The sequence below is a fragment of the Capra hircus genome, chromosome 1, assembly GCF_001704415.2.
Source record: "Capra hircus breed San Clemente chromosome 1, ASM170441v1, whole genome shotgun sequence".
Taxonomy (NCBI): domain Eukaryota; kingdom Metazoa; phylum Chordata; class Mammalia; order Artiodactyla; family Bovidae; genus Capra; species Capra hircus.
The window spans coordinates 151,780,288-151,803,829 of NC_030808.1; the positions used below are offsets into that span (position 1 = coordinate 151,780,288).

Consider the following 23,542-nt stretch of genomic DNA (forward strand, 5'->3'; position numbering starts at 1 on the left):
GCAACTACACAGGAGCAAGATGAGGGAGGAAGCTTTAGAATTAAATAGAGTCAAAGAGTCTTCTAAGCTATTGGACCAAGCTAGACAGCATATTAAAAAGCAGAGACATTACTTTGCCAACAAAGGTCCATCTAGTCAAAGCTATGGTCTTTCCAATAGTCATGTATGGATGTGAGAGTTGGACTATAAAGAAAGCTGAGCACTGACAAATTGATGCTTTTGAACTGTGGTGTTGGAAAAGACTCTTGAGAGTTCCTTGGACCCCAAGGAGATCCAACCAGTCCATCCTAAAGATCTGTCCTGGGTGTTCATTGGAAGGACTGATGCTGAAGCTGAAACTCCAATACTTTGGCCACCTGATGCAAAGAACTGACTCATTGGAAAAGACCCTGATGCTGGGAAAGATTGAAGGCGGGAGGAGAAGGGGACGACAGAGGATGAGATGGCTGGATGGCATCACTGACTCAATGGACATGAGTTTGAGTAAACTCTGGGGGTTGTTGATGGACACGACTGAGCAACTAAACTGAAGCTACTGGAAAGTTTGGAGATTTTCCTAAGGGCCTCCGGGAAGTTAGGACAAGTGACATAATTTCTGGGTCCCAAATGGAAGCATGGACCCTTAACCCAAATGCAAAGACCTTCCAGACAGTGAAAGCAGAGCATGAAGCCAAGCACAGGTGCCTTCTAAGTGAGGCCCCCTGTATGACTGAATGGCTCTCAGGCCCATGAAGCCGCCCTGGAGGAGGGAGCCTCTGAAAGGTTCTGAGCAGGGGCGTGAGATACTGAACAGGCCAGTGGTCTGTTCTCTAGGGATCTCCAGTAAGGACACTTCCAGGAAGGCAGGCTGAGTTAAACAGAGGACTGTATGCATGAACGGATTTGAGTTCTGACATCCCCCATGTCCCTGGCCGACTCTGCCACAAGTGCCTTGATGCATTCAGAAAACCAGGGAGTTGAGTTTATGAGAGTTGCTTTAGGATAGGTGAATACACCGTGTCTCTCCTAGTGAAATGAGGCAATTTCGCAGGGAAGGAAAAGAATCTGTTGCAGAAAATGGGTGAGTGGTTGATGGTGCCTGGATCATGTGACGAATTAAACATGAAAATTAAAAAAAAAATGGAGCTCCTCTTTTCTCTGCATTTGAAATCTGTAGGAATTTACCTTTTTCCCCAAAAGACCAGGCCTTCCAACACTCCCTTTATCTCCTGCTGGTCCAGGAGCACCCTGAAAGAAAACAAGAAACACAGATGTTGGCACTGCAGCAATTCATACAAAATCCGTCAGAATAGACTGGCTTTTGTGTCATTTCTGCTGACTTCTTGATACTTGCTTAAGAAGAGACCCAACCTGAAACCAGACGCCTTGGGCTTCAGTCCCGGTTAAAGGAGCCCAAGTCCTTATTTACAGGGATGTGGCTAGTCCAAAAGGGGCCTTAGCGAGAACTTAAAATGGCACCCTAGACACAACACACATCATTTCTGAATGTGGCACCGTGTAACAAGCTGATCTTGCTAGAACACGACATTGGGCTGTCCTTGTCACTTCTGTGCTCTGCGCCACCCACGTGTGTGAAAAGGACGCTGAATGTGTCCCGAACCTGCAACGGGGACCAAAGGGTCTCTCACAAACATGCTGGGAAGATCACTAAGCAAACACAGGTATCCCTTGCCTTCTAGCCTCTCGCCATCTGCACTGAAAAAGTGAACAGATTCAGAACGATTTTCATATGAATCTCTTCCCATCCACACTCTCATTATTCACCGTCAGAAACTCAGGAACCAAGTAGCTTCAGAGGGTGAATTCAAAGCTGAACTAATTTGGGTAGCAAGCGATCTTGGTAGAGTCAGTTTCAAATATCTCTCGTCAATGGAGACAGGCATGGCACAGATAATTTTCAAAAGTTAGAAAAGCCTGAATAATATATCAGGTTTTTAAATGTTCCTGAATCAGCATGCTGTGCATTCTCCTAAAGGCTTTCTTCAGGCAGATGGAGTAGGTCTGTGCTTTCCAAATCAAACCCCAGGAAAGGGGAAGGGGGAATGAACACGGAATCTGAGCTGTGCTGAGTACTTTTCCCCCAGTTTTTCCCAATTGAATCCTCAAATGAAAGACTCCACATCTAGATAATATAGAATAATCTCTAGGCGAAGATGTTTTCGAAGCAAGAGGAGAAGGAAGGCTGGAGGCCACTGACAAGACCACCTTAGCCACGCACCTGAGGTCCTTTGTGTCCCTCGTTCCCCTTCTCTCCTTTCCTGCCTGGAGGTCCGCTTGCTCCCTTTGGTGGTAACGAAAGAAACACAATGCAGTGAAGTCAATGAAAAGTGACTTTCTTTGCTGCTGCTCTTGAAAGACACGCATGGAAACAGTCCAGCCCTTCAGCACCGTGATTAAGCTTGTCTCAGAAAAGAAGATGCTGGGAGATCCAGACTCAGTGGAGCAGCTTTTATGAAGAAATTCCCTGCCTGGGTATAAGACCTTATCCCTCTGTAATGGGTAGAAATGGAAAAGAGACTTAAAGAAGAAATAAAACCTACAGAAGAAGAAAGCGAGGCACAAACAATAGGCAGACGGACTCCGTTGATGTGGCAAGTTATTGGGCCAAAGAACTTCAATGTGTGAAAGAGAAAGCAAGTTGTTCTCAGTTCAGTTCAGTTTAGTTCAGTCGCTCAGTTGTGTCTGACTTTTTGCGACCCCATGAATCGCAGCACGCCAGGCCTCCCTGTCCATCACCATCTTCCTGAGTTCACTCAGACTCACGTCCGTCGAGTCAGTGATGCCATCCAGCCATCTCATCCTCTGTCGTCCCCTTCTCCTCCTGCCCCCAATACCTCCCAGCATGAGTCTTTTCCAATGAGTCAACTCTTCACATGAGGTGACCAAAGTACCAGAGCTTCAGCTTTAGCATCATTCCTTCCAAAGAAATCCCAGGGCTGATCTCCTTCAGAATGGACTGGTTGGATCTCCTTGCAGTCCAAGGGACTCTCAAGAGTCTTCTCCAACACCACAGTTCAAAAGCATCAATTCTTCAGCGCTCAGCCTTCTTAACAGTCCAACTCTCACATCCATACATGGCCACAGGAAAAACCATAGCCTTGACTAGACGGACCTTAGTCGGCAAAGTAATGTCTCTGCTTTTGAATATACTATCTAGGTTGGTCATAACTTTTCTTCCATGGAGTAAGTGTCTTTTGATTTCATGGCTGCAATCACCATCTGCAGTGATTTTGGAGCCCCTAAAACATAAAGTCTGACACTGTTTCTACTGTTTCCCCATCTATTTCCCATGAAGTGATGGGACCGGTTGCCATGATCTTTGTTTTCTGAATATTGAGCTTTAGGCCAACTTTTTCACTCTCCACTTTCACTTTCATCAAGAGGCTTTTTAGTTCCTCTTCACTTTCTGCCATAAGGTTGGTGTCATCTGCATATCTGAGGTTATTGATATTTCTCCCAGCAATCTAAGTTAGCACAAAAGGACATTTTCACAGCAGATCTCTATCAGAGGAATTAAAACATATTTTCTGCCCTACTTCCCATCAGTTGTTTGGTTCTCATATGGTTCTCTCGCATGGAAGGGAAAACTAGCGGTGCTAGTGTAGCTTCTCATCACCAAAACAGCAGCTGTAAGATGTTTTGGCTGCTCAGGGCAAATGGTGGTCAGAGCCCCTGGCTCACCTTGGTGCATAGCCTGAGCATCATAGGAACCCTGGAGGGGCTGAGGCAACATCACTCCTCTCCCGACAAAGGCTGGGGAGGGACTTAGGCTGGCTGTCATGTCCAGTTCTTTGTGACCCCATGGACTGCAGCACGCCAGGCCTCCCTGCCCATCGCCAACTCCTGGAGCTTGCTCAAATACGTCCATTGAGTTGATGAAGCCATCCAACCATCTCATCCTGTGTTGTCCTCTTCTCCTTCTGCCTTCAATCTTTCCCAGCATCAGGGTCTTTTCCAATGAGTCAGTTCTTCTCATCAGGTGGCCAAAGTACTGGAGTTTCAGCTTCAGCATCAGTCCTTCCAATGAATATTCAGGACTGATTTCCTTTAGGATGGACTGGTTGGATCTCCTTGCAGTCCAAAGGACTCTCAAGAGTCTTCGCCAACACCACAGTTCAAAAGCATCAATTCTTCAGCACTCAGCTTTCTTTATAGTCCAACTCCCACATCCATACATGACTACTGGAAAGACTATAGCTTTGACTAGACAGACCTTTGTCGGCAAAGTAATGTCTCTGCTTTTTAATATGCTTTCTATGTTGGTCATAGCTTTTCCTTCAAGGAGCAAATGTCTTTTAATTTCATGGCTGCAGTGATTTTGAAGCCCAGGAAAATAAAGTCAGCCACTGTTTCCATTGTTTCCTCATCTATTTGCCATGAAGTGATGGGACCAGACGCTATGATCTTAGTTTTTTGAGTGTTGAGTTTTAAACCAGCTTTTTCACTCTCCTCTTTCATCAAGAGGTTCTTTAGTTTGTTTTCACTTTCAGCCTTATGGGTGGTATCATCTGTGTATCTGAGGTTATTGATATTTCTCCCAGCAATTTTGATTCCAGCTTGTGCTTCATCCAGCCTGGCATTTCTCATGATGTACTCTGCATATAAGTTAAATAAGCAGGGTGACAATATCCAGCCTTGATGTACTCCTTTCCTAGTCTGGAACCAGTCAGTTGTTTCATGTCCAGTTCTAACTATTGCTTCTTGACCTGTATACAGATTTCTCAGGAGACAGGTAAGGTGGTCTGATATTCCCATCTCCATCAGAATTTTCCATACTTTATTGTAATCTACATAATCAAAGGCTTTGGCATAATCAATAAAGCAGAAGTATACTTTTTTCTGGAAATCTCTTGCTTTTTCTATAATTCAACAGATGTTGGCAATTTGATCTCCGGTTCCTCTGCCTTTTCTAAAAACCAGCTTGAACATCTGGAAGTTCACAGTTCACATACTGTTGAAGTCTGGCTTGGAGAATTTTGAACATTACTTTGCTAGTGTGTGAAATGAGTGCAATTGTGCAGTAGTTTGAACATTCTTTGGCATTGCTCTTCTTTGGGACTGGAATGAAAACTGACCTTTTCCAGTCCTGTGGCCACTGCTGAGTTTTCCAAATTTGCTGGCATATTGAGTGTAGCACTTTCACAGCATCATCTTTTAGGATTTGACATAGCTCCACTGGAATTCCATCACCTCCACTAGCTTTGTTCATAGTGATGCTTCCTAAGGCCCACTTGATTTTGCATTCCAGGATGTCTGGCTCTAGGTGAATGATCATCTAGGTTCGTGACACCGTAGAGGAGGCAGTGATCAAGAACATACCCAAGAAAAAGAAATGCAAAAAGGCAAAATGGTTGTCAGAGGAGGCCTTACAGATAGCTGAGAAAGAAGAGATGTAAAAGGCAAAGGAGAAAAGGAAAGATACAAGCATTTGAATGCAGAGTTCCAAAGAACAGCAAGATGACCAACTCCCCTTGTGCTAAAGCCACTCTCTTGGGTGACCTTGGCATATGTTTGACATGGAAAAGAAAGAGATGTCGCAACTCCAATGCGTATCTCACTAATGATATGACCGAGAGAAAATGCAGATGCCTCAAATGGAGCACTATCAGTGATATTCTGGAAGCACTGTCACTCCGCATAGAGCTAGCTTCAGAAGAGGTGAGTAACAGTTGCCAATTTCTAACTTTCCTTTATGGGAGTCTGTGTGCAGGACCTCACTTAAGTAAAACCAATTAGTTGATCCGGATACTTATTAGTGCCAAAGTATTAAGGTCTCAATAATTCATTAAGATTAGAATGTAGACACGATGCCGGGTACACACAAGAGCAAGCTTTCCTCCTCAGTGAGCTGCAAAAATGGGGCAAAGTCATCTACCTGCAATGGGAAATGCAGAATCCCTGAGACATGTACGATGGAGAAGAGTAGGGGCAACTTCATTTTTATATAGAACTACATCTTCCCATCAGAATAACAGCATTATTATCAGCATTATAAATATTCCAACACACCTGTGAGCCTTGAAGTCCTTCAGCTCCTGATGCGCCTTGAGGTCCAGGCATGCCCGGTTCCCCCTGATGGATGAGTTTTCGGTGTTAAGATTCTCTTCACATGGTTCCCATACAGGTTTTCTCTTCATGGTACTAGTGCTCCATGGCATGGTACCTGGAACTGTCTTGTCTGACTTGGATCGTGCCCCTCTTGGCTTGGGATTGTACTTCTCCATGCTGTCTAATGACTGAACTCCAGGTCATCGCTTACTCTAAGACAGAATTTCACTGCCTTGCAGACGAAGCCCAGGGTGTGTGAACAGCAGAGTCTACAGAACTGCACAGGTCCCCTGTCTCTGAGGTGTTCATGAAGGAGGCTTGCCTTACTTTAGGTCTGTCCTATGTCTGGCAGCCTAACTGATGGACACTGGATCCACCAGTTGGGAGGGCTCATATCCAGGGCTCTGCACTTCCTGCAGTACCCTTATCAAATGCTAACTCATTGGCCCCACCTCCCATAGAGGACGGGAGAGAAAGGCTACTCACCAAGGCACCCTGGACTCCCCTTTGGCCTTCTCTCCCCTGGATCAGAAAAGACAGAGGGTTAGTGAGTGGGTGTCTAGACGGAGGCTCCTTAGAGGCAATCAGACCTCTCTTGCTCCTGACAGACAGAGTAACGGGCAGCTTGCAGAAACGGCTTCCCCGAGCCACTCTCCAAAGACAAACTTACACACCAGGCACTTAATTACTAACTAACATTTGGGGGATTGATTGCAAACCAATCCAAAAGTCAGTCCAGACTCAGCTCTAGGCTGACAACTCTCTGGGAGAATCAGATCATCCCAGAGCACCTGTCCGATGCCCACCCACTCCGGCAAGTCCCACAAAGTACTGTCTGCTAGTCAGAGGTTTCCTGCCTGAGCACAAGCTGTGACATGTCCTCTGCTCTCGGTCCCAGTCCCTGGTCATATCTTAGGGGAGAGTGAAACATCATTACACGCAGTGCCCCTCATGGGCCCAAGGGGTTAGACTCCACGGAATCCGAGGAGGAGGACATGGCCGATGGGGTCCATGTGCTGGTACAATGCCACCATCAGGGTCGTCAGAGAAAAGCTGGTCTGAAGCCAAAATCCATCAGCACATCTCCAGAAGCAGCCTCATGTTGCCAGGGCAGGCTCTCCACCTAGTGGCTATCTCTGCTTTCCGGAGGGTGGCTAAGCCAGAAGAAGATATCCAAGCCCCAGATCCTAACGTTTTTCCTGAAAAGCTATGATGAGGTCTGTCCTTACCCTCACCTCCCAGCTCTGCCGCACTGAAGTTGCCGGAAGGACATCTCACCCATCAATCTACTTGTGTGGGGATACGCGAACGATGATTACTTCATGTACAAAACAAATACTTAAAAAAAGTTTTCCCCTACATTTGTTTGGAAAGGTAGCCGTGGAAATGACTGTAGAACAGCTGTTTTCTTTCAACTGCCCAGCTCCTGAATCTTCTTAGAATAAACCAGCTAACCAAATATCACCTCCACCGGGTTGGCTAACGATTAGAATTCCTCCAGCGAGGTTCTGCTGCTTGATTCAGGTACTCTTTGCTCATAAAGTGCAAATACCCGTTGAGAGAACCTGCCATTTATAATTTGTCAGCTGTTTGTGCCTTGATGTGATTCACAGAATGCTTGACAGATGAACGTGCAGAAGAAACAGTGAAGTTTGAAGTTCCTGTTTCGTGATGTCGTAATTCTCACTCCATTAAAAAGCAAGGATGAAACAACATTCATTCTGTATGCAGACAGTGCAGCGCCATGTTTAGGGACGTGTCCTCAGAAGCCGGACGGCTGTGAGCTCAGCCTTGCCCTTTGAAGCCTGGGTGGCTCAGAGCAATTGCACAGTAAACCTGAGCCTGGCTGGTGAGGAGTGAGACACCCTGGTTCAAACCCCAGCTCCAACATTCACTACCTATTCTAATCCTGGCCAGTTTGTCCAAGGTCCCTTGCTTTTTCTCATCTGTAAAATGGCTATAATCATAATTTCTACCTGATAGATTTGTGATGAGGATTAAACAAATTAATATTTGAAAGTGATTTGAACTGGACCTGGCACAAATTAGGTGCTCTAGGAGTATGAATACTAGTATCTATAAGCGTTCCTTGTGCCTGATGGGCCAAAGGCAATGGGCCTGGAAGAAAAATGTGTTAGTCATTCAGGCATGTCCAACTCTTTGCAACCCCATAGACTGTAGCCCACCAGGTTCCTCTATGCATGGAATTCTCCAGGCAAGAATACTGGAGTAGGTTGCCATTTCCCTCTCCAGGGGATCTTGCTGACCCAGGGATTGAACCCAGGCCTCCTGCATTGCAGGCAGACTCTTTACCATCTGAGCCAGGGAAGCCCCCAAATGGGCCTGGAACATGCTTTCAAATGGTCTGGTTCTTAGTACACAGATCCATTGCTTTCTCAAGAGCTGGGGCAACAATTTAATTTAAAAAGATTGAAATTGTGTCACCCAAGAGGAGATGTCTTAGGTTTGCTTATGGTTTTAGCATTTGTCATCCATTTAAGATCCTCTGACCATCAGAGAGAAGTCTAGCCTTCACTGGGAAGGTGGAAGAGAGGTAGAAAAGCCACTGCTTTATATCCATCCGTGTTGCCTTGTTTAATTCAAGAGAAAAGAGGTTAGAGGAGGAGATGGTCAGAGAAGTGGGTGAGGATGGCAGAAACAAGCTGAGCCTCCTGTCCATGAAGCGACTTGAAGCCAATGCTTGGTTTGTCCAAGTAGTAATCCTTTAACCAGCCCCAGCACCTTTTTTAAAAGGTGCTGATTGATGGTGACTGCTATAAAGCTGTTTCAAACCAACAAGACGACACGTTTATCTTTAAGATTTATAGCATTTAGTTCATCTTGCTGATCTCTTGCTTCCTCTGATTACTTTGAATTATCCTGTGTGGAGAGGAGGGCAACGTCCCAAAGAATTTCACTAGTAGCATTGGGAGGCCTAAGCCATCCAACTGGAGACCTTTTCCCTTAAGAACTGAGTCAAGATAAACAAAGGCAGGAGGAATTTGGACATTCACCCATTATCTCTCCCAGAGAGAGAGGCAAAAGCCACGGCTTTCAAAGTGGCAGGACGATTCCGAATTTATAGCAGAAAAGGAAGCCAAGTGTTTCCAAGCATTCTGTTGACCAAAACCCAGGGCCAAATCTAGGATGTTGCACATCATTTCTTTTTATGAGCTCCATCTGAATGCACGATGAGCGGGTTTCTAACACATTATAAACATGCTCTCTAATTTCAGTAGTCCACGAAGGGAAAGTGGTTTCTTGGTTGTTCTTTAAAAAGAAGGGGAAATCCAACATTTCTGTTTTAGGCTTTATATCACACGGGATGTTTCAAAATTGCCTGCAGCATCTCAAGATTGCCACTGGCTCAGCCCTAATCACCAATGTTTTGGTTTATTCAGGAAGAATTTATTAATATCTGTGATTTATCTTTCCCACTGGTGATATACAAAGAGGAAGAGAGTATATCTGAGTGTTAGTCACTTAGCCATGTCCGACTCTTTGAGACCCCGTGGACTGTAGCCAGCCAGGCTCTTCTGTCCATGGGATTATCCCAGGCAAGAATATTGGAGTGGGTTGCCATTTCCTTCTCCAGGGGGTCTTTCTGACCTAGGGACTGGACCGGATCTCCTGCATTGCAGGTAGATTCCTTACCTTCTGAACTACCAGGGGAGATATATATTTCTTAATGCTCTTTAAAAAGCTCAAAGATGCTGAGCTACTGGAGGAGGATTTTTACGTGAAAATCATTGGCTCTCTTTGAAGACATTTAAAAGCTTCCAGAAGGTGGAAAGGGAAAAACACACCATCACAGTGTTTCTCAACCAGGAGCAATCTGCCCCCCATCACTATTCTCGACTGAAATTTGGCAAGATCTGCAGACATTTTTGGATGCCACAACTCAGGAAAGTGGGTGCTACTGACATCTAGTGTGTAGAGACCAGGATGCTGCAAAATATCATATAATGCATAGGAAAGACCCTCAAAACAAGGAATTGTGAAGGTGAAAGTTGCTCAGTCGTGTCCAATTCTTTGCGACCCCAAGGACTATACAGTCCATGGAATTCTCCAGGCCAGAATACTGGAGTGGGTAGCCTTTCCCTTCTCCAGGGGATCTTCCCAACCCAGGGATCAAACCCATGTCTCCCACATTGCAGGTGGCTTCTTTAGCAGCTGAGCCACAAGGGAAGCCCAAGAATACTGGAGTGGGTAGCTTTTCCCCTCTCCAGGGGATCTTCCCAACCCAGGGAGAGAACGGGGGTCTCCTGCATTGCAGTTGGATTCTTTGCCAACTGAGCTATCTTGACCCCAAATGACAACAGCGTCAAGATGGGACTGCTGGCTCAGTTGACTGCAGGGGCACATACTCTGAATGCCTCTGTGGCATCTTCAGGTGATAAGGAGGGGCGATAAATGTCCATGGAAATACTTACCCTGCTCCCTCTGGAGCTAGGACTGCCTTGCGTCCCTTTCTGCCCGGTTCTACCCTGGAAAGAAAATCGTTCCCCCAAGATCATAAGGCAAAAGATTCTGAAGAAGTGACAGAGGCATCAGCATAACAACATCAAGTACCATCAAACTGAACAGATGCGTCACGCCAGAACATTTCTGCACATTAACCCTATGGGCATGCGTGTATTAAAGAGGAAAATGATATAGCAACATGCACAGCTATGACTGGTTTCCCCGTATCATAATGTCACCTGCCAGAAATGTGACGATTTTGCCCAAAGCAATATAAGCTACTACAGACATGCCTTATTCTAAGAAAATAAAGCTCTCTTAAACTTAGGAGTGATTGTTCAATTATAAAGAAAGTATGTATTTTACTAAATAATTAATTTAGACTTTAAGAAAGCCTCAGAATTCCTCAACTCATATACATTAAATAGATCCAATTACCTGTCTTCCTTGCTCTCCTTTGGAGCCCTTTTGTCCTTTGATGTTGTTGCTTTGTCCTGGATTACCCTAGAGGAAGATTTAAAAAGCACTTTAGAATCAAGAAATATCAGCCTTTTCTTTTTTTTCTCAAAATAGTACAATGTTCAAGAAGTAAACTAATCTGGGCTAAATAATGAGAGGTGGGAGAAAAATTCTCCATATTTGAAACACAATTTTTTTTTTTAAAGATGAAAGTAAATCTGAAGGAGGCTTAGTGAAAAATGAAGAATTATGAGTGCTTGCTGAAGTTACAGTGATTTTCCGTTCCTGTACTGGTAGCTTCACTAATGCACCCATCCAAACAAGCTTATGCCACTCATTCAAAGATGTAGCAAGATTCCCCTGTAATCGAGTCTGCGTTAGGGAATCTATGGGACTGAAAACTCAGTAAGCAAAATTATGGAAATTTTGTTCCCAAAGGAACTAGAAAGTCTCAAAATGAATAAGATGGAAGTTTTGTTCCCATCTCTGAGTTTTTATATATAATCAGCCCGGATCATATGCAGGCTTACCTCAAACAAATAAGCCCCAGTCAGTATCTACTACACCCCTCCCAAGTCATGTGTTTGCCTACAGGTTAGTGGAAACACAAGAGAAAAAAAAGACAGGAAATGTGGAGTAACTACACAATTCAGGACCATCTGGGCCCCAGAAACTTACAGGATCCCCTGGGAAACCCTTCTCTCCATATCCCCCAGGGGGACCTCTGGAACCTGGGCTTCCCTGAAAATAAAATAAAATAAAATGAGCTCCAAGTTAGCTTGCAGGAGGGTGTTAAAATATCAAGCGTTGTGGCATTTGGAGGGGAGAAAATCCATCAGACAAAATGATTCACATTCCTCTATCCCAGCTAGATTCCTTTCAGCCTCTCCGGCAGAACCAAGCCCAGTTTGAAACCTACGGTCAGGACTATTCATAATGAGGCCGAAAAAAGGTAAAAACTCTCAAAGTCTAGCACCACCCTCTAGAACCTTCTGCAGAGACGGAGAGGTTCTCCATCCACACTGTCCAGTACACTAGCCCCTGGCCATAGATGGCCGTCAAGCACACGACAGGAGAGCAGAATTTTTCATTTTAGTTAATTTGAATAAATCTGACATCCTGGAGCCAGAGCCAGGGTGAGACAAAACAAGAAACCAAGGGTACAACATTTGGGCGGCACCCACTCTTATCACTCGGAGAATAAGAGCTTCCTTAAATTTCGCACGCCAGGACCTCACTCCAGCCCCGACCCTATTACATCCTTAATGTGTCTTCTGTCTGTTGCTTCATTTGAAGGCTTCAGCACTTCTCACCCTGATTAATACAGATCCACCTCTCATCTTTGCCTTGCATCTATGTCATCCCCAACACATCCTCCATGCTACTGTCATGGAATAGTTCTAAAATGCAAATTGGATTGTGACCTCCTTGCTTAAAACCTTTTTAAGGCTCCGCATTCCCTATGGCCGCGATCCATCCCAAGACTGCTTCTCCTTGGCTCACCAGTGCCTTTCCCAGCTCTTCCCAACTCCTTTTGAACCCCAACTCCCTCCACCTGAACCCTAACACTCATACCAGGCAGAACAACTTTCAGGGCCCCCCAAGCCTCCGTGTCTTTGCTTAAATGGATGGATAAGAAAGCTGTAGTACATATACACAATAGAATTTTGCTCAGCCATTAAAAAGAAAACATTTAAATCACTTCTAAAGAGGTGGATGAAATTGGAGCCTACTATACAGAATGACTTTATTTTTTTAGGCTCCAAAATCACTGCAGATGGTGATTGCAGCCATGAAATTAAAAGACGCTTACTCCTTGGAAGGAAAGTTATGACCAACCTAGATAGTATATTCAAAAGCAGAGACATTACTTTGCCAACAAAGGTCCGTCTAGTCAAGGCTATGGGTTTTCCAGGGATTGGGGGCAGGAGGAGAAGGGGACAACAGAGGATGAGATGGCTGGATGGCATCACCAACTTGATGGACGTGAGTTTGAGTGATGAACAGGGAGGCCTGGCGTGCTGTGATTCATGGGGTCGCAAAGAGTCAGACACAACTGAGCGACTGAACTGAACTGAATACAGAGTGAAGTAAGTCAGAAAGAAAAGCACTAATACAGTAACAATGACCTTATATGCAAGACAGCAAAAGAGACACAGATATAAAGAACAGACTTTTGGACTGTGTGGGAAAAGGTGAGGGTGGAATGATTTGAGAGAATAGCATTGAAACATGCATATCACCACATGTGAAACAGATCACCAGTGCAAGTTCAACATGTGAAGCAGGGCCCTTGGAGCCAGTGCACTGGGACAATCTAGAGGCTGGGACGGGGAGGGAGGGGGTTCAGGATGGGGGACGCATGCACACCATGGCTGAGTCATGTCAATGAACAGCAAAAACCACCACAATATTGTAAAGTAATTGAAGTGGAAGTGGGGCCGCTCAGTTGTGTCTGATTCTTTGCAACCCCACGGACTGTAGCCTACCAGGCTCCTCCGTCCATGGGATTCTCCAGGCAAGAATACTGGAGTGGGTTGCCATTTCCTTCTCCAGGGGATCTTCCCGACCCAGGGATCGAACCAGGGTCTCCCGCATTCCAGGCAGACGCTTTAACCACTGAGCACCCAGGGAAGCCCTGGTAAAGTAATTAGCCTCCAATTGAAATTTTAAAAAGACCACTCCCTCTGTCTGGAATGCCCTCTTTCCATGTCTTGTTAATTCCTATTCATCTTCAGTTCAGGGATCATTTCCTCCAGAAAGATTTCCTGCACTCCCTCCCCACTGTTCTCCGGGCCCACACAGCTGCCTGTACCATGATCCCAACCACCTCCTGCGTTCCATTAGCTACTGATATCTCTGTCTTCCCAACCACACCAGAGGATCCCTGAGGCCAAGGACAGTCTGGTTCATCTGAGTCTTTTATACATAACTCAGTGCCTGACACACGCCAGGTATTCAAAAGTATTTAATAAATAAGTGAATCAGAACATAAAAGGAGAGCTGCTTGGAACCAAGGAGACACACATTGAGTGTTGAAGTGAACTGAAAATAAATAAACATATATATATATATATATATATATATATATATATAAAATTGTGATTTGCTATGGCAAGTCCACCAAAATAATTCTGTCCCTTTCTCTAGCCTTTTTTTTTTTTTTTTTTTGGATGCAATAAAGAAAACAAGTGGCTGATGGGCAAATGGATTCACTTGCAGACTTCCAAAAAGCATGCTCACAGATTCTTGCAAGCCTTGGATCTTTCTAGCGTGGAAATTCTTGAAAATTGCATAGTTACCCACTTGCCCCAAATGGGGATGCACCATCTATTCAGTGGTAATAGGCTCCACTGTATGTCAGTCAGCTGTCCACTTTCTTCCTCATAACCTCTGACACACTACAGTTAAGACTATCTCGAATGCCAAATTCTCCTTCTTTGGTGTACGAAAAAGTGTTACCTGGGAACCTGCATCACCTTTTTCTCCCTTCTTCCCAGGAAGTCCATGAAAGCCCTGAAAGAAGACAAAGCAAACGAAATTCCCATTAAAGAGACACCTCGCTCTCATGATGATTTTGTGGCACTTGAAGAAAAACGGCTTACCTCTTCCCCATCCAGTCCATCGACCCCATCCTCTCCGTGTTCTCCCTGAAAGACAGACAAGGCAGATCGTTGCCACCTAATGGGTAAACTAATCCCATTAGGAAGTCAAATTTGACTGAGAAGTAACCACACATACCTTATATCCAGAAAATCCTCTGGCTCCCTGTAAAAGATTAAATATCTCTTATTGGCATGTCAAAGACTGAACATGGATTCACAGCCTGTTGGGGTGGGAAGCGGCTGCTTCCATTAAAAGTGACTGTGTATTCCTTTAGTTACTTTTGGCTATACAGCCACAAAGAGGTTATGGGTGGAATTTAATTAATGCTCATAATTTCTTGAAATGACTAAAGAGACTTAATCTGCAGAGGAAGAAACTAGCATATAATTAGAGACAGGGAAAGTGGGGGGAGGGATGGAAGAGGGAGGGAATGGAGGAGAGACAGAAGATGCCTTAGGGAGTTTAAAAGGAAACATTTACCTTCTGACCCTGCTGCCCTGGGCATCCTGCACCCCCTCTGCTTCCTTGAGGTCCAATTTCTCCTCGAGTTCCCTAGGGAAAGGTACCCAAACAAATATCCATAGTGATTATTTTGCCAGAAAGCTGCCAGCTGTTTACTTTTTCCAGAGTGAAGCCAGAACAGGGCACTCTGAGCTCCAGTTAAAGCAAACTCCTCTGCACACTGGTTCATTAGCTCTGTGTTTCCCCTGGATTCAAACATTTTCCCTTCAGTGCTGCTGTACAGATCCAAGATCACACTAACGTATGATGTGAGCTCAGCCGCTCCCCTCCCCTCAACAGAAAGCACAGCCAAAGGTCTGAAGTCACATTACTTTGCAGCCACATTTCAAATGCTCCCCTGACCCATGTTGGCCCTGACATCTTGCCCAGGCCCCAACGAACCTGGAAAAATCACCATGACTCATGGCAGAGAAGCCATTGGTTCCAGGGGACAGGAGCTGAGCAGAAGCAGCCGATCGGAAGTGACACTGCCTCAAGCCAGTGCTCACAGGAAGGACTCCCCAGTTAAAGATCCCCCAAATTAGAACACCCACACAGGGAAGAGCACCCAAGGTCAGTGGCCTGCGCATCTCTCATTAGTCCAGCTTCTTCCCGGAAATATTTAAAATACAGGTCAGGGCTGGAATGGGCTTCCCTGCTGGCTCAGATGGTAAAGAATCCGCCTGCAATGCAGGAGATCTGGGTTCGATCCCTGGATAGGGAGGATCCCCTGGAGGAGGGCATGGCCACCCACCCTAGTATCCTCGCCTGGAGAATCCCATGGACAGAGGAGCCTGGGGGGCTACAGTCCATGGGGTTGCAAAGAGTCAGGCATGACTGAAGCAACTTAGCACGCATGCACACACAAGGGCTAGAATAAAAGGAGTCTCAAGAGAAGAGCAATACTGTGTTTCCTGAGAGCTGGAATCCCCAGCTGTCTCTTTCCGCATTGTGTCCTGGGGGCTTGGCTCAGACCTGGGTGCACAGAAGGTGCTCATGGTTTGCTGTGTGGATAAATGCTAGCAAGGAACTTAGTTCTCTCCTTCCTGGTAGGTGACGGGAGAGGCAATTTTCCTTTCACTGCTTTGCTTTCTTTATTCTTACTGAGGATTGTTTGCAGGAAAAGCAGGAAACCTCACTCATGGCCGCAGATTGCTGAAAGTTAGAGCGAATGAAAGTGGCTCAGTTGTGTCCGAGTCTTTGCAACTCCATGGACTGTGGCCTGCCAGGCTCCTCTGTCCACGGGATTCTCCAGGCCAGAACACTGGAGTGAGTAACCTTTCCCTTCTCCAGAGGATCTCCCCAACCCAGGGATAGAACGCACATCTCCCACATTGCAGGTGATAAGAGGAACCAAAATGTCCCCGCTGTCTGGACTCAGCCAGCTGCGGGCTCACAGTCCGGCAGTGGGTGACACTCTTCCCCTCACTCAAATCCTGACTGGCTCAGTCTGCTCCATAACCACTCACAGGTACAGGGTGGGTAAACTATAGTCTTAGAGGAATTTATAAGTTGACAGACAAGAAAACCAAAGGTCAAGAACTTAACATATCCTATTAAGGTCTAGGTCAGCCTTGGGCCATCCGACGCTGGAGGCTATACTTTTAATCACAACTTGCTATGCAGACAAGGGTTCTAAGCGGGTGGAGATGCAGGTTGGATACCTCCTGAATTCCCCATCCCAGTGGAGCCACCCAAGTGGTTTCCATTCCTCCAAATCCATTTTTATAATTTGATCGATGAACCAAGAGAGAGTTATGGTTTGGGAGTCAACAATTGAAGTTCAAAAGCCTTGTGCAGCGTAGGACCATGACACCATATGGTGCTTTGCCCACTTCTCTTTCCACACTGGAGGCACTGGGCTACCAGTCCAGAGAGATGTCCTCTCAGCCTTCACCACACGCGGGGGCAGAGGGAGGGTGCCCAATTCCTTGCCACCCCCCAAAAATGTGCCAGGCAAAACATGGGTGAGTCTGCTCCCTTCCTTCCCCCAAAAGTAGATTCAGCAAGTGGCTCGTGACGCAGACAAAGGGAAGGGGGAAAAAAGCAGCCCATCCCACCCCTCAAACTACAAAAAGCATATAAACAAAACCCCACTACTCCTTCTGGAAAATAAAGTTTTTTTTAATGGAAAAAGAAAGAGTGTGCTGGGCAGTGAATCAGAAAAACTTACAGGCTCTCCCTCCTCTCCCCTGTGTCCTCTGCTGCCTTTCATACCTGGAAAGCCCTGCGGGGAAAGAGAAAAACCCATCTTAGTCATCCTTCATCAACTCAGACCTGTTACATTAGGCATTTCAGGCAAGTCCCTCCCTCCAGCCTTGCTGTAGTTTTGCAAGCACAGCTATGAGTTTGGGGAGAGCTGGACAAACGCTGGGGCTGGCTTTGGTCCTGGCTCTTGGCTCTGAAGCTCCCTGCAGAGGCGGCCCTCCTGATTCCTCCAGAAGGCTGGATTTGGAGCCCCCACGTCCTTCAGGGCCAGGTCTGTGCCTGGGGGGTTGCATGGAGGTTAGCAGTGTCTAGCATGACCCCTTCAGCAGGCAAATTGAGAACATTTCCAAAGACATCACTTTACTTTCTTCCTCTTTTTTTTGTTTGTTTGTTTTGTTTCTTTGGTGGTTTTTTTTTTTTTGAGGACAAGAAGGAGCCTTCTCCCTATCAGCTCCATCTGCTGTAATCTGCTGTCTTCTCTCCCTCTCTGTTTCATTGTCTCCTGGTTTATTTTTGGCAAGGATTTCCCTTCCTCACCCGCTAACACAGATCCCCACTGTCTGTTCAGTACACTGGGAGGCTGCACTCTTGGAACAGAATTCTAGTCTCCAGCAACATAACAAGAGAGGAAACTGTGCTGAACAAAACATCGCAACTCAGTCAAAAGTCCAGGGGAGGGGTAAATCAGGAGCTTGGGATTAATGTATACACGCTTCTATGAATAAAACAGGTAATCAATAAGGTCCTACTGGATAACACTGGGAACTCCACTCAATATTTTGTAACAACCTATAAGGGAAAAGAGTTTGAAAAAGAACACACACACACGTGTAAGAATCACCATACTGTATACCTGAAATGAACACAACATTGCAAATCAACCGTGTTTCCACAAAAATATATTAATAAATTTATTAATTAAAAAATTTAACAGAAGTCAGTAAAAAGGCTGAGATCAATTATCCTTTCACAAGGATGGACAGTGTGACCCCTGAGCAAGAATCATTTTTAAGCCCTTCAAATAAACCAGACTCCTTTTCATTGTGAGATCTAAAATGCATTTGAAAAAGTGCATAAAAGTAAATAGACTATAAAGGTACGACTTGATTGTTATGAAGTGAATATCAGTGTAACCACTGCCCGGGCCAAGAAATAAGACATTGCTGATACCCACACTTGGCAGCTACCCCAATCGCAAAGCAGTCCCCACCCCCTCCCTGGGAACAGATGCTTGCTTTTATGATGATATTTCCAAGTCTTTGGTTTTGCCTGTTTGCAACCTTTTTATAAATCCGCCATACCATATGCACTTTTCTGTGTTTTGCCTTTTTTTTGGCCATTATTGTATTTATAAAATTTATACCTGTTGTCATGTGTAGTTATAGTTCATTCATTTTCATTCCCTTAGAGCATTTCACTGAATAAAAATACCATGATATATATATGATGTATTTATATATCATATATTTATTTATGCTATTGCTGTGTGATTCATTTTTTAAGGGCAAGGCTCTGCAAGGCTACACTCTTTTTGTAGTTCAATCATGACCCATTGTTGATGAAGCAAAACTTCCCCCACCATCTCTAACACCTCTTACCACCTTTCAAACTGTCTAAAGTCTAAATTGCAAAGCCAAGGAGCAATACCCCAAAGTCTACATAAGGAAAAAAAAAAAAAAAGGAGTCATACTTAATAGTAGAATCAAAAGCGAGTCTTCTGAACCCTCCCACACTGTTGGTAGGAATGAAAATTGGTACACCCACTATAGGAAACAAAACAGCATGGAGGTTCCTCAAAGAACTAAAAATAGAGTCATTATACAATTCTGTGACCCCACTCTTGGGCAAATATCTGAAAAAAAAAAAAAAAACAAACCACTCTAACTGGAAAAGGCACACACTCCAGTGTTAATAGCAGCACTGTTTACAATAGCCAAGATATGGAAGCAACGCAAATGTCCATCGACAGAGGAGTGGGTAAAGATGATGCGGTATATTTATACAGTGGAATATCACTCAACCATAAAAAGAATGAAATAATGCCAACTGCACCAACGTGGGCGGACCTAGAGATCATCATAGGAAGTGAAGTAAGCCAGAAGGAGAAAGACAAGTGTCTTATGATATCATGTACACGTGCAATTTAAGAAGTTATTCAAGTGGATGCATTTACAGAACAGAAATAGACTCTCAGACATAGGAAACAAACCTATGGCTACCAAAGGGGATGGAGGGGAGGAATCAGCTAGGAGTCTGGATTAGCAGATACACACTGCTATATATAAAACAGATAAACAAGTTCCTACTGTAGAGCACAGGGAGCTATATTGAATATCCTATAATAAATGGTTTATTATAGGCTTATGGAAAGAGAATGTGTGTGTGTATATATATGTATAACTGAATGTATATCTATCTATCTCTCTCTATATATATGTGTATAATTGAATCACTTAGCTATATAGTAGAAATTAACACAACATTACAAATCAACTATACTTCAATAAAATAATTTTCTTTTAAATGCGAGCCTTTCTGATCTGGCTCCTACCCCAGAGAAGTCACACAAATGGCCCAGAGTAATTGCCTCAGCATCTAGTGGAGGCTGCAAACCCAGCTACTCAGTCTCAGTTCCATCTATACTAAATCAAAGCCCATTAGGCACAACAGTGTCACAACTGAATGGTACCTGGGAGGCTTGGGGCCCTCGGATCCCCTGAGGTCCTGGAATCCCTGCGCATTTGCAAAACTTGCAGCAACACGTCCTCTCTGCAATGTTCCCCTGGGGAAAAGAAACACTGAGTGAGAAGCTGCAGTGTGGAAATTCATCGCATGAGAACTGAACTGACGTAAATCATAATTCACCACCTACAGCCCGTCCTCTCTCGTTGGGTGAGGGACTGAAGAGAGTAAGAAGGTTTTGGGGGTTTTTTTAACCTTGAAGAGAAAGCATCAGGTTAGCAATTGTACTGGCAAGGAAATGGCCTCTATTTATAGAAGGGGCACTCACCACACAGATGACCACTGGTTGGTTCCTAGTCTACAGGCTCTTGTTTCTTGGGATTTCTGCAGCAGAAACTGCTGGGGTTTTTTTCATTTGATTAGGGGTTGGTTGGGTTTTTAGTTCCCCCAGCTTTCATTTGGTGAAATGACAAAGGATGAAAGGTCACAGGGAAACAAAGACCAATGCTCTGGGCTGTCACACTTTTTCATATGCTAAAGACCTTGTACTGAATTTAGGGCAAACGAGGGGATCTTTGAGAATACTCATCAAGATTCCAGTCTTGTTCCCAGGGCATTTTTTAAAAAGATTTATCTATTTATTTTTGGCTGCGCTAGGTCTTCACTGTCGCGGGCGTTCCTAGCTGCAGCAAGCAGGGACTACGCTGCAGTGTATGGCTTCTCATCGTGGCGGCCTGTCTGGTTGTGGAGCACCGGCTCTGGGCACTCAGGCTTCAGCAGTTGGGGTGCATGGGCTTAGCTGCCCTGAGGCATGTGGAATATTCCTGAAACCCATGTCTCCTGTACTGGCAGACAGATTCTTAACCACTGGACCACAGGGAAGACCTCCCAGGGCATTTTGAATAACGTGGCGTTTTTGTTCAGCAACTCACCAGATACTGTGATAGCATACTGCCCAGTTCCTTCATTCCAATGGTCAGGTGAGTCCTGTAGTCAAATCCTTTTCCAAATTCAAAGCTGGAAAACTCGTCATGAGCGGTTGCATTTAAGGACACTACCAGCAAAGCATCAAGTCCTAGGCAGCAAAAACAGTGGTGATAAAACCCAAGGAATCACACCCCCCAAAGAAGGAAAGCCCATCTTCTTTCCTTTTTCAGTGAACATGATTCAAAGAATCAGAAAGAGGGGGGAAATAAGAGAAAGAAGTGCTCTTGACCTTGAAGAACCCAACAGCGGCATTGCCGGCGTCTTTTGTACACACGTGAGGCACTGGTTCCTGACTTCAGCATGACATCTGAGAAATCTTACACAAAAACACTAGCAGAAAGCTGTGTTTAATACCTCACCACCAGTCCTAATGGAGTTCTTGGGCATTTGAAAGCAGTTTTTAAGAAAGGGTATTACTTATCTTTAGAATTCTTCTGAATGTTTTTTAAGATGGTAGTTAGTAACATAGTTTTTTTCACCACTTTAAAATTGAAGTATTGTGTAAAAAATGTACCATGTTGTGTTAGTTTGAGGGGCACAGCCAAGTTATTCAGCTTGATATACATGCACACATAGGTTGTTCTAAGATGCCGAATATATTTCAGTATCTGTGCTCCACAGGAGGTCCCTGCTGTTCATCTGTCTTATACATAGTTGCGCACATGTTAATCTCAAACTCCTGATTTCTCTCCCCGACCACTATCCCCTTTGATAACCATACGTTTGTCTTCTATGTCTGTGAGTCTGTATCTGTTTCATAAATATCTGTCTTTCTCTCTCTGACCTACTTCACTTGAGCTTTCCTCATGGCTCAGCTGGGAAAGAATCTGCCTGCAACATGGGACACATGGGTGTGATCCCTGGGTTGGGAAGATCCCCTGGGGAAGGGAAAGGCTACCCCCTCCAGTATTGTGGCCTGGAGAGTTCCATGGATGGAGGCAAGGGTAATTAATGCAGGAGGATACAGAAGCCCAGCACCCTTGCCTGAAGGGTACAGCCTGCGCTCCAGAGCCCCTCGGGAGTCAGACCAAGGCGAGGACTTCATGGAGACACATCCTCGTCCATAACCTCCACTTCTCTTCGCTGCTTCTCTCTCTACCTCTGCAAGCCACGCACACACAGTTTCCTCTCCCAGATGCAGCTTCTAGGGAGCCTAAGACACTTCCTGTTGTGTCTGATTTTCCATGGGAAAGACTGCATCACAGATTTTGAAAAGCACTCCTCGCTGCTCCTCCCCTGTCCATGTCATAGTTTCAGATAAGCTGGGAGCAGAAATGGAGCATCACAGGCAGAGACAGCAAGTGTCTTAGGCTCCCTAGAAGCTGCATCTGGGAGAGGAACCTGTGTGTGCCTGGCTTACTGAGGTAGAGAAGAGAAGCAGCGAAGAGAAGTGGAGGTTGTGGACGAGGATGTGTCTCCATGAAGTCCTCGCCTTGGTCTGATTCCCAAGGGGCTCTGGAGCGCAGGCTGTACACTTCAGGCAAGGGTGCTGGGCTTCTATAGCCCTCTGTATTAATAACCCTTGCCTCCATCCAACAGGTGGAATATGTTATAACCCCAACCTCCCCTCCAAGAATCAGGTCACTGGTCGGGTCAGTCATAGGCACCGGGCTATAGAAGGTCACAGGAATAAGCACTTGACTGTGGCATTTGCAGTATCTGGGGGATGCGTGTGTGGTCAAGAGGGGTTGGGCAGGGCACCAGTGGCCTTTGCTTCAAGGGGCCGGGCAAACCCCAAGTTCCAGAGCACCCGCGTAGGTAGAGACTTGTTCAGCGCATCCCCTGCTTCCTCATTTGCATTTTCAATTTCAAGTTTACCTGCTTCCCTGAGCCTGTCCGATTGATCTTCAAGCATCATTTTGCTTTCACCCCCAAGACCATCTGAAAAGATGAGCAACACCTGGAGAAAGAGGAAAGCGTAGAATGGGATGACTTGAGAACAAAGCGTATAACTGGGAGGGAGAAACTAGTGAAAGGACATGGGAATGGGAGCTAGAAAGGGACTTGGTTACCTGTCCTTGGGATGTGGACACATTCTCAAACGTGTCCCACATGGACTGCAGGAACTGCGCATTCAGGTGAGTCGGCCCGTTGACGGTGACTTGCAGGAGGCTGTCAAATATTGTTTGCTGGTAGATTTGGAACTTGGCAGGGGCATTCTGGCCACTGTTCACCTTAAAGGCCATGCTCACCTGCACCTCTGCACCTGCCCCGCAGCTGACACCCCTGATGGAGGTGATGTCCTCTAAGATGCCCGGGAGGTATGATTCCAGCCGGGGGTGGCCGTGGAACAGTGGCTGGCCCGGCAAGTGAGTGGAAATGTCGAAGCCAACCACAATGTCCAGAAAGCAGTCTGGAGACCAAGGAAAACAATGCCACATTAATGACCAGCCAGGAGTAAGGAAGGGCAGAGGGTTCTGAAAAGGTGGAGCATCGCAGTCTAGGGCTGGAGGGTCTCCAGGACCCAAAACTGTCTCATAAGGAGAGTACTAGCTGCTGGGTCAGCATGCAATACAGGTGTTTCTTCTGTCCCCTTTCAAATGTTACACATTTCAGTGGCTATTTGAAGTCTAATCCTGGTTTATTC

The 23,542-nt window shown here is 45.4% G+C and overlaps 1 protein-coding gene across 2 annotated transcripts in view; it reads right to left on the minus strand.

The window, feature by feature from the left end:
* COL6A5 (collagen type VI alpha 5 chain) overlaps positions 1-23,542 on the minus strand; it is a 163,937-nt gene that overhangs the window by 87,448 nt on the left and 52,947 nt on the right. For both annotated transcript variants that reach the window (XM_018052941.1, XM_018052932.1), the window contains exons 9-24: positions 22,968-23,308; positions 22,774-22,855; positions 20,901-21,043; positions 19,976-20,068; positions 17,252-17,305; positions 15,058-15,129; positions 14,713-14,739; positions 14,577-14,621; positions 14,434-14,487; positions 11,650-11,712; positions 10,951-11,016; positions 10,482-10,535; positions 6,535-6,570; positions 6,010-6,072; positions 2,219-2,281; positions 1,165-1,227 (exon numbers count right to left, since the gene is read on the minus strand). In XM_018052941.1, coding sequence (XP_017908430.1) covers positions 1,165-1,227; positions 2,219-2,281; positions 6,010-6,072; positions 6,535-6,570; positions 10,482-10,535; positions 10,951-11,016; positions 11,650-11,712; positions 14,434-14,487; positions 14,577-14,621; positions 14,713-14,739; positions 15,058-15,129; positions 17,252-17,305; positions 19,976-20,068; positions 20,901-21,043; positions 22,774-22,855; positions 22,968-23,308 — 1,319 coding nt within the window. The remainder of the gene's footprint in view (positions 1-1,164; positions 1,228-2,218; positions 2,282-6,009; positions 6,073-6,534; positions 6,571-10,481; positions 10,536-10,950; positions 11,017-11,649; positions 11,713-14,433; positions 14,488-14,576; positions 14,622-14,712; positions 14,740-15,057; positions 15,130-17,251; positions 17,306-19,975; positions 20,069-20,900; positions 21,044-22,773; positions 22,856-22,967; positions 23,309-23,542) is intronic.